Source organism: Grammomys surdaster, unplaced genomic scaffold (genome assembly GCF_004785775.1).
Source record: "Grammomys surdaster isolate TR1022 unplaced genomic scaffold, NIH_TR_1.0 64, whole genome shotgun sequence".
NCBI classification, from domain to species: Eukaryota; Metazoa; Chordata; class Mammalia; order Rodentia; family Muridae; genus Grammomys; species Grammomys surdaster.
Genome location: NW_021604566.1, coordinates 15784100 through 15795778, shown reverse-complemented (window position 1 = coordinate 15795778; position 11679 = coordinate 15784100). Strand labels below are relative to the sequence as shown.

The 11679-nt window shown below is 34.7% G+C and overlaps 1 protein-coding gene across 10 annotated transcripts in view; it reads left to right on the top strand.

The window, feature by feature from the left end:
- Cspp1 (centrosome and spindle pole associated protein 1) overlaps nt 1-11679 on the top strand; it is a 97244-nt gene that overhangs the window by 32895 nt on the left and 52670 nt on the right. For 7 of the 10 annotated variants that reach the window (XM_028769704.1, XM_028769720.1, XM_028769728.1 and 4 more), the window contains exons 5-7: nt 1192-1272; nt 2224-2322; nt 3110-3522. In XM_028769704.1, the coding sequence (XP_028625537.1) occupies nt 1192-1272; nt 2224-2322; nt 3110-3522 (593 nt within the window). The remainder of the gene's footprint in view (nt 1-1191; nt 1273-2223; nt 2323-3109; nt 3523-11679) is intronic. The other 3 variants (XM_028769736.1, XM_028769746.1, XM_028769712.1) reach the window with 1 other exon arrangement.

Here is an 11679-nt window from a genome sequence, read left to right as displayed (position 1 = left end):
CAGGGGGCAGGGGCTTTTCTTTAAAATGATTAGGTGTATAGTGTACTTGGGCATGGTGGTGAGCAGAACTAGGATCCAGTCAGTTCTTGTTAGTTTCTTTTTACAGAGAAGCTTATTAGAGTCCCATACTAACTTTCAAATTAGTTTTTGTAACTTTAGATTTATTGGGACTTCATTAGTGACTTGATTTATTATATACAGTCCATCAAACACCCCATGCTTTTAATATAATGGCATTTAAGCCGTTAGTGCATTATATTGCTGTTATTTGTTTTGTTACTGAAGGGTTAGAGGGAACATAAGCTTTTTATTATTTTCTTGACATTTAAACTAGTAACAGGAAAGCATTAAACGGTCAATAATTGTTTAATGATTTCATGCATGCAGGAAATTAGCTAGGCAAACATATACTGATTTAGCTTCTATGATATAGTATTATAGAGGATATTTCCCAATTTAGAGGTGAAGAAGCTGAAGCAAAGAAGCTAAGTGACTTATTTAGCATTTTTGACTAAGTAGTCAAAAGATTTTTTCATTTGCTTTATTTAAAGTGTTCAAAGAGACGTTATATTTTATACTTCTTTGATCCCTACTCTAACTTTGTGTGTAGAACAGGTGCCATTCGTACTTTATGAAAGAATGTGTAGCAGAGAAATTAAGTGACTTGGTCAGTGTTGGGTGACGCGTGTGTAGATGTTAGTTGTAGAAGCTGGAGTTCTAGGTCTTTGGATGCTCACTCAGTATTGTTCTATAAGGAATGCTTAGTGGACATGAGTGACACACAACAGATTCGAAGTTTAGTTTTAGGATTCTGTGCATATATTTATTTAGATAACTATAACAGACATCAAAACTTCTTCTTGGTGAAGAAGTTAAAAGAATGAAGAATACATACTTAGAGGAATATAAACTGGAAAAAATCATCTCTTTCCATGATTTAATCACCTTGATTCAGGAGATATGTATGTGTTGTAAATCTAAGTTCAAGCTTGAATCTCTTTTTCAAGGAGTTGATTTGAAAACGATTGGTTTTCATAGTCACTTTTGTGTGCTTTTGAGACTGGACTCTGAATTCATCTCCATTTCATCTTGCTGTTCATTATAGAGTGGGTTAGAATGTAGGATGTAAGGAAGTTTTGAGACCTAGAAAACCAATTAGCTAATGTATTTTTTTAATGTGCACATACACAGAAAAATTTCCTATCTACTAGTGAAACAGACCCATCTACTCTGGGAGTTTCTCTTCCTATCGATGAGCGGTTGTCTGCCAAGGTAGGTGGATAGGAGTAAGAGTTTCCTGAGGCTACAAGATCATGAGGGAAAATACTTTTAATTACATCATTTCTGCCTACTTGAGTATAAGCTTTTAAAAAGTCTATGGAATTTCTAGCTGAGTCATTTGAAAACTTATTTTAAACATTAATGATAGTGACGTTAGTGAAAGAGTTCTTTAATGTGATGATTCTTTTCTGGTTTTATTTGCTTAAATATTCAGTTTATTATTTTAACATTGATATCTGAGTCACAAAGTCTGTGTGATACCAGTTGTCAGTGACATGGGTAGATGTGAAAGGTAGTATTGCTGGGCCAACTGTGTTTCTATCACTCCAGTGATACAAACCCTGATTGTCTAAGAGACGATAGCAACATTAAATAAAGTATGTAAGACATATGGACAGTTATTAAGTTTCAAAAAGCAGACCTTACTTGTACTCTTTTAGATTGTGTTGTTACAGTGACATTGAACACATTAGGATTTAAGAAAATGTCATACTACAATATATTTAAACAGAACAGTTCTATTACGGTATTTTAATGTATGTGTATAATTTTTATCATTTTGTGTTTAATAGCCCTTTAACTTGGGGAATAAAATCGTACTAAGTTTTTTAGTGGTCTAGGGGATTACAGGAGGGATATGATACTGAGAGGCACTAGGAAAAAAGAATCAAGATGGTTTATAACTGGAGTAGTTCCAGTCTATTAGTGACTTCATGTGTTAATGAATCAAACAGCATATATTCATGTATATTTGAACATGGCAGCAGAGACTTAGAGAGCTACAGTGTGGGTTCGTTTACTGTCCGTGCCCTTCAGTGACTCCTTATCCTTAAAACCATGAGGGAAGCTAAGAGTTCTGATGCGTATGATTCTGCTTCCATAGAAAAGCTCCCCTCCTCCCTGAAGTTGAAGTTAACATTGCCTTTCAATTTTTTTGTAAAGGAAAGGTTGAAACTTGAACGCAACCGAGAATACAATCAATTTCTCAGGGATAAGGAAGAATCCATAGAAAAAGTCAGACAGGTAGAAAAGAATATTGAGGTATGTTTTACTTTTATAAAGTGATTTTTAATATCACCTGCATGAGTTTGCTCCACTGTCCTTGACTTTGTAAGTGGTTTTTAAATTTTGACAGTTTCTAGGCTACTTTATTCATGTAACAGGATAATTGAAAGATGGAGTTCTTTTTAAAATTTTATTTTTTTAAATCTTTTAAAAAATATATCATTCCTTTTCTTTTATCTCCTCCCTTTAACTCTTTCCATGTTTCTCCCTATTCCCTTTCAAATATATAGCTTCCTTTTCTTTGTTACTGTTACACACGCACACACACACACATGCACACAATGTATAAATGTATAAATGTAGACCTGTGGAGTTCATTTAACAGTGCTTTTATGTATGTATGATTTAAGGGGTGACCACTTGGTGTTGGTATCCAGTTAGGAGTTCATTCTTGTGGAAGAGTTTCTCCCTTCTCACCTGTCATTAGTTGTCTGTACACCAGTCTGGGCTCTTAACTGTACACCTGTCTCAGCCTTGATTGAAGGCATGTGCCACTATACTTGACTGACATAATTTATCACACATACATGTAACATATTATATATGTAATTTTAGATAAATATAAATTAATGATTCTCTATGGCTTTTTAAAAAAAGATTCATTTATTTTTCTCCTTTAATAGCTTTTTTGATTAAATATCAAAGTTGATATATATACTAATGTATTTTAAGGATAGTTATTAGACTTTTATGTAATAAAGACTTTAATTAAATTTTATATGATAATGTCTCATTAAGCTTTGTTTCTTTTTTGACTTAATAGCCTAAGACTCAAAGAAATAAAAACCCTGTTAGTCAAGGTAAATTTGATCTACCTTCACAAACACAGACTTCATACATACATTCAGAGAGACCTTCATACGAAGAGCTTCTAAGCCAAAGACGGCGAGGGGAGGACCGATACCAACAGCTAGATGATGAAATTGAATTAAGGAACAGAAGACTGCTTAAACAGACAAATGAAGAAATAGGCATTTCTGGTGCAAAACATCAAAGCTTTTCCAGCAAGGCTGGTGTTCCAGAGAGAAGAGCTCGCAGGTTTAATGAGGAGCGTATGGTTGACAAACAATATTGTAGAGCTGAGAGAGATCCTGACATCAGTGAAGAAATGGACGAGAGGTTTAGATTTGAAAGTGACTTTGATAGAAGACTTTTGAGAGTCTATACAAATGACAGGTACTTACATCTTCATTTTTATTCTCTTATTTACTTAATATTGCTCTTAGTTTGATAGGTACATTGGGAAGAACAGTTTTATTTGATTTACCATACTTAATTTAGTTATACTGTCTGTTTTGTGAAACACCATTATTTTATGTGTCATTGAAGGGGATAAAGAAAACACTCAAAATGAGGACCCTGGGTAAAGCTAGAAAGTGGAAAGTGTATACCCTTAATTTAAAAGTGATGGAAACCTTCCCATAGAGGAGATTTCTTGTCTCAGCCCTAACCAAGTAGGAGATAAAAAAGAACCAAAAATCTTGCATGTGAATTTGAATTCTAAAGCAGCAATGGATTCAGATTCAGTCTAGATTCCTGTTGCCAAATGGCAAGGTAAGAACTCATTTTGGATCATAGCTTCCCAGATGACTGACAGGGATAAAGCCCACTTCTCTGTGCAGTAGGTTAAAGCTAGTATCCCAATTTTAGATGTTAAAATGTATAGAAAAAGGGGCATTGTGACACAGATGAAATACAGTTTGTGCCTTAACTGTTTGTACATTTTAAGTGTCTTTATTAATGTATTTTAAGTGGACTTTTATGTAATTAACTTTTTTCAGTTCCTTTAACTATTGATTTTGTGATGTCATTTGGAACTTCTTAACTATAGGTTGTTATTTTCATTTACCATATTATATAACTTGGCATATATTTTCCTAACTATTAGCTACAGAAATACTACAGAGCCTACATTTGTCATTTAAAGGACTGACTTGTAAATTTTGCGACCTGTTTTAATAGTCTGAATATTTAATTTTTTAGCATTTCAGAAAATATTATCAGGAATTGATGCTGTATTGCCAGTATTTTGATTACTAATGACAATACAAAGCTAACATCTGTCTTTACTCTGTATCTTAGTGTAGATAACGTGAATTCAAATCTAGTATCAAGAATTAGAAATGTGAAAAAAAAAGAATTAGAAATGTGGATTGTGTATTGTAGTTTCTTTGAACTGAATCTAATTATTCGTACTTCAGAAAATGCTCCAAATCCTTTAATATCTTATATTTAAAGTTTATTAAAGACCTCTCAGTTCTCAGTTTGGGAACCACAGGTACTTCTGGAGTCTTGATGGTGTCTTCTCTGGACCTGAGAACTTTGTAGAACTTTTAAATGAAAACATAGCTTTACGTTTGGAATTTTATGAGACTTATAACAATTGATGCCTTGTTTTTCACAATGAAAACAAATCAGTTAGTTCTATTCTAATCATTTGAGGACTATATCATTACCTCATAGTGGACTGACTTTTCTCTATCAATTTTCTTAAATCGTATTGAGATTACTTAAGGTTGAGTTCTTACTTGTGATCTCAATTCTGAACACTATTTCTTCAAACTAGAAGGCTACATTTTGTTAATGTGTCAGCTGCCATATCTCCATGTATTTGGCTGTTTCTCATGTTTCTTGATAATACAGGTTATATATTCACCCCTTCTCATTGAAAAAAAAGAATTCACATTAATCATTCCATAGGTTATATTTAATGGGGATAGTTGTTAATAAACAAAATAACCCTATTTACTTTCTGAGATTTCCTTGTTCCTGCATTTTTGAAAGTTAAGTTTTTGATCAATTCTACTTTTATAGCGATGCTTTATTTTTATTTTGGTATCAGTTTCTTTCTAATTATCTTACAACTTCCTAACATACCTGATATATAATGAATGGTACTTTTTTTTTTTTTTTTTTTTTTTTTTTTTTTGGTGGTTTGGTTTTTTCGAGACAGGGTTTCTCTGTGTAGCCCTGGCTGTCCTGGAACTCACTCTGTAGACCAGGCTAGCCTCGAACTCTCGAACTCAGAAATCCACCTGCCTCTGCCTCCCAAGTGCTGGGATTAAAGGCGTGCGCCACCACCGCCCGGCGGTACATTTTTTCTTATGTTAAAGATAGGGCAGTCAAAGTTCTCCAGGAAGTGCTTTTTTTTTACCCCCCTAAAGTCATACCATGAATTGGTCAGTGTACTTAAACAATTAACAAAGTGGTTCTCACTGTGACTAACGATTTGTATTCTGTGTGTTTGTGTATATTGTTTATGTGTATAAACTAATGAGTAAAATTGGTGTTTAGGAGCTTTCTGAAGTTGAATGTAAATAGGTTTTTTTTTTAAATGGTACTTTGAATTATGGATTCTTAAAATGTAGCCTGTGCTAGTACTTATTATTTATTAACTGAGTAGTAGAAGTTAATATATTATCTTTTTAATGTTTTACTTTAATATTAATTAGTCAAGGAAGTTTTCAGTATTGGAAATGCTGTTTTGCAGTTTTTGTGTGATTAATGTGGTTAACATTTCCAATCTATTTAAATATAGTTGCATATTTATAATTAACAGATATTTAGTAAAGTTCTGAAATAGTTCTTTTTATTTTATTTATTTATTTTTTTTTGGGGGGGGGTTTCGAGACAGGGTTTCTCTGTGTAGCCCTGGCTGTCCTGGAACTCACTTTGTAGACCAGGCTGGCCTCGAACTCAGAAATCCACCTGCCTCTGCCTCCCAAGTGCTGGGATTAAAGACGTGCGCCACCACCGCCCGGCTGAAATAGTTCTTTCTCTGAAGATTGAATCTGTACGAATCACATAGATTAAGTGCCTACCTAGTCTACTATATTCCCTTAGGTTTAGTATGTAAGACATAAATGAGAATTGTCTAATTAGAAGCTATCCATTGGTGTTTGCTTCTCACTTTGTTCTTTTAATTTTTCTTCACAAAGGTCATGTTAGTAATTTTAAGAAAGATTCATTTTTAAAAATTTTATGTGTCTATATGTGTCCTCATCTAAGTTTATGTGTACAATGTGCATGCACACAATGGGGGAGGTCAGAGGGTTTCAGATCCCCTGGAGCTGGAGCTTCAGCCTGTTGTCAGCCATCTCATATGGTTCCGGAAAATGAACCAAGGTTTTCCACAAGAGCATTATATGTTCTGATTGCTGAAGCATCTCTCTAGTCCCATTTAAACAGATTTTTTTCCCCACATTAAAGATACTAGAAAAATACTAACTATAGAAGTTGGAAGAGGACTGGAAACGATGGGTTAATGTTACTTACAGTAGTATCTCAGAAAGCCTGAGAGCAGAACTCAGTAGCCAGTTACATCACTCGTGTGCATGGATGCATGGAAACTCACACAGCTTAGTAGCAAGATAAATCTCTCACATGTGTGGAAACACACACATGTCAGTGGCAAGACATTTCACTCACATGCTTGGATAGGTAAAAACTCATACAATGTAGTAGTAAGATACATGGACATTTACATACTTAGATACATGGAAACTTAGACATCTTTTTTTAATTGTTTAAAATTTTTTTGAGAAAGGTTCTTAGCACCTGTTGACCCAAGACTAAATACAGCTCAGCTTGCCCTTTAACTCAGGACAATCATTTTGCCTCGGCTTCTGAAGTGCTGGAATTGCAGGTAGGAGCACCCAAAGAGAGATATTCTTGATATGAAAGCAAAGAATTTGGTAGTTTCTTTTCTTTTTTAGAATTACACTTTTTTTAAAAAAAATGGGGGTTCATTTACTGCACTTGTAGAGGTCATATGTCAACCATTTACCTTAAGTTTCATCTACCACATGGTATGGGAATTGACCTCATCAGACCATAGCCTGCTGGGCTATCTTACTGGCCCTAGCGGTTTCTTTTAAAGTTAAGAGAAATTAAGAGTCATCTACTGTGTGTTCTATATCATTTTAGAAGTTACAGATGGTATTTGTTTTAGTTTTGGATTCTCGAGACAGGATTTCTCCGTGTAGTCCTGGGTGTCCTGGGAACTGCTCTGTAGACCAGGCTGGCTTTGAACTAAGAGAGTCTCAGCCTCCTCTTCTGCTTCTTGAGTGCTGTGATTAAAGAGAGGTGCCACCACTGCCTGGCCTGATAGTTTATTTTTATAGTTTGTTCTTTATAAGTCTGAACGTTTCACATTCACTTCTGAAGTAGGAAAAAAGAAAAAGGTATTCATTATCATTTAGGAGTTCTTCATTCATGTTGAAAATTCTACTTTTGAAGACTCCAGTTCTTTAAAAAAGAACATTAACATACATTAATTTTTAGCATAAACTTGGCTTCTGATGTGAACTTTGTTTCTTTGGGCACTATGATTTTTTTAAATTTTTGTTTTTTATTTATATAAATGTGATATACATGTTTGTGAGTATCTTTGGAGACCAGAAGAGGGTGTTGGATTCCCCTTGTTGTAAGTGCCTGGCAGCCAAACATGTGCCACTGTGAGAGCAGCAAGTGTTCAGGAGAAGAGGGAGGAGAAAGTTTTCTTTTAACATGCATGCCTTTTTTTTTTTTCTGGTAGTAGGATGATGAAAATTTGCAGTTACTTCAGTCTCTGGATCATATTTTGAGTTGTGTATGAGAAGAAGCAAATTGTTTTCTTTTATGAGGGCAATTCCTTTTTGACAAAAGGGTCTAAGCACTTACATTTCTTCAAAATGTAAATCAAAATAATTCCTATTTAAATGTACTAATTCATGTCTTTGAATATTAAGGGCAATATTGATGGATTGAAGTGTCACATGTGAACCTGTGTATGTAATAACTATAGAGAGGTTTAACCCTTTTCAGATCATTTCTAGGTCATAAGAGTAACTTTCATTTGGCTGTAGCTCTGATGTTATAGCCAATCAGAGAGCCTCTCAGGCATTGGTCTGAGTATTCTTAGATATCAGTGCACTGCAGCTGGGTAGCATAGAGGGCGCTTAAGCTGAGAGGCTGTGAGACAGCAATGTTGAGGTACCTACTCGCTTCCAGAAAATTTCCAATAAGAGCTGTTAATCTACCATACAAATTATCATTGTAAACTAAAGAGAACTGAGAGAAAATACATCAAATGTTAAGGTAAAGCTTCTTAATTAACAGGAAAATTAGTAAATTCCATAAAAATAATAGTTTTTTAAAAAAACAGAATCAGTTGGCTATGATGTAGCATAATGATAGAGTGCTTGTTTACTCAGTTATTGTCTTGTTTAGATTTTTAACAAGGTTTCTTTGTGTAGCCTTGGCTGTCCTCAAACTCACTCACTCACTCTGTAGACCACTGGCCTTGAACTCACAGAGATCCACCTGCCTCTGCCTTCAAATGCTGGCATTAAAGATGTGCATCATCACTGTACAGCCTACCCAGTATTTTTAAGTCCTCGAGTTTAATACCCATTGCTGCAGAAAGGTGAAATATATGGAGATTCAATATGGCTATTGGAATTTTAGTCTAAGAATGAAAACTTGACTAAGATTCTAAACTACATCTCAGTTTCATGGATCTCTATATCTGAAGGGTTTTAAAAGATCTTGTATTATTCTATGGCCTTTGTAGTTTTATTTATTAGCAACAACCTCGATCTTAAGCTATCTAAGATAACGTGTTAAACTTTGTAAGTTTAGTATGGTTCAGGATAACTTTTTGGTAATATGATGCTTGTGTTATGATCTGTATATGTGTTGAACTCATGAGCTATATTTTTGTGTAGATTCTTGGTACTGACTATTACAATCAAGTATATTAAGGTTATATAAATACAAATATTGTTTTTAGACAAGTTAGCTGAAAATGCAGGAAGCTGTAGTTCTTAGGTAAATTTTAGAACAAATTTCTATGTTTTTAATTGTCTTTTAATTCTGGGACCTGAAGTTATGCTTTAAAAAAAAATGTCCCCCCCCCCTTTTTAAAGATTTATTTATTATGTATGTAGTACTCTGTCTACATGCCAGAAGAGGGCACGAGATCTCATTATAGATAATTATGAGTCACCGTATGCTTTCTGAGAATTGAATTCACGACCCTCTGGGAGAGCAGCTAGTGCTCTTAACCTCTCAGCCATCTCTCCAGTCTGTATTTCTCTGTTTAACTATTAAATGTATTTGTACTGAAGTAGATATCTCCTTACCACACCAGTGAATCTACTTTTGTGTGTCATGTCAGGTCCCTAACACCATTTCTAAGCTTGGCGATTCTTGAGAGCGGCTCACAGTGTTTTGTGTAGACTCATACTCAAAGCTGTGACTCTGTTTATTTTAGTTTTATTGAGATAACATCTTGCTCTGCCCAGGCAGGCCTCAAACATCTGGTAGTCTTTTTGATTTGTTTTATTTATTTTTTTTGCCTTAGCCTTCTGAGTGGTAGGATTTCAGACACACCAACACACCCAGCAGACAGCAGTGATTTACTTAGGACAGAAAGGAAGACCAACAAAGGGGAAAGGTGCATGGGGCAGGATCAGAGGCAAATCAGATGCCTCGTTTGGAAATTTCAGTGGCAGACAACACAGAAGCTACAATTCCCACAGCACTGACTTGGGGCGCAGTGTGTAAAGTATTGAGGTCTGCTTATGTATATGCTCTGTCCTAGCACAAGCTAAGATTCTGGCTTCCTATAGGAGAGCAAGTGTTTCTTTATAGCCTATATTGTTTGTGCAAATAGGTTATGAACAGTGACACATTGATTAATTAGTTCTTAAACTGGTGGGAACCTCCTGAAACCTATGTTGTAAGGTGACAACCAAGGGCTACCTATGTAGTAGCCCTTTATTAGTGTAGGCATTTTTGAGCCGGCTGCACTAGATTTTCTACACACGTGTATTATATTGATGCAGTGTAACTAAATATGAAGGTCATGGTAGTTATGAACTCCAGTTAATTAAAAACTGGAATCTGTGTTTGCATTTACCTTTACTCTAAGTGGTAGAAACTAGATTGACGTGTTAGTTTAAAAGAGATTGGAGCATCTGTGCTTCAGTTTAAATAATGCTAGCTTTTTAAAGACGTTAAATCGATGTAAACTTTAAAATGGTGTGGGGGATACTGTGCTAGATATGGGTATAAACTGGAAGCCATTGCTGTTTCCATGGCAATGCCACTGTGTTATTAGGATTACTATGTGAACAGGTTTCCTCCAGATAAGTGTGGTTGTAGTTTGTGGTAGGACCATGTGAGCACCATGGTAGGCAGGCTTGTTGGAGAATGTACTTGTTTCTTTCACAGCTGAACATGGCCAGAATTCTTAATCTGATCAGCGACTTTTATGTTAAATGGTACAGTTTTTCAAGCATACTTTTCATCTTCTTCAGAAGGAAAATATAATTTGTTAACAGCCACATAAAGAAATATAACCTGTGAAATGTTTATTGTGGATGCTAATCAATGTTCATATAAAAATTTATGCTGGTTTCTCTGGCATAAGAAATTATACTAAAAAAAATTAAAAAACAAATCAGTGTTTGCCAAATGGAAAAAGAAAGATAGTTGAAAACATTTTCACTGTTTTAAATGTCTGCTTTTTTATAGAAGAAAATAAATTCTAACTTTATTTTTATTCTTTATGATCTTATAAGTAAAGTGAAAGTTCTTCAGGTCTGCTCTGCATCAGATTGTTTTAAAATGTTTTCTGTTTAGCTTCTTCATTCTTCCGTGGATTTTATGGTACCAATTTTTAATTTAAAAATCTTGGTTTTATATATAATGAAAGAATTCCCAGGATGTATGTGTCTTAATCAAAAAACAATTTTGTTTTGAGTTCTGCCTGTAAACTTCAGTGTGTACAGGGATGTTGTCTGCTCCATGTCCAGAATAAGGCTTGGCTTGCTGACAGTGCCTGTAATTACTGTGTTAACCAATTGATACAAATATGTTAGTGTGTTATCTTATATCTATAGCTGGAGAGACGGCTCAGAGGTTAAGAGCTCTTCCTGCTTTTCCAGAGGACCTGAGTTCAGTTTCCAGCACCTACACTGAATGACCTACAACCTCTTCTAACCCAAGTTCTAGTTGATCTGACACCTTCTGGCCTCCTCAGGCATCAGCAAAGATATGGCTTGTGTACACACATGAGAGTGTACACACACACACACACACACAAATTAAAATATTTAATTTTTTAAAATTAAAAAAGCATTAAAATATTGAAATAAAATATTCTAGAAGTTATAGAAATAGTTTATAATAATTTCAGTTAAAATTCATGTATTAGGGCCTGACGTTATAGCATTATAGAGAACTTCTCTAGTATATTCTTATACGTGAAAACACCAGCAAACTTGGATGTAAATTTTTTTCTTTTTTTTTTTTTGTTTTTTCGAGACAGGGTTTCTCTGTGTAGCC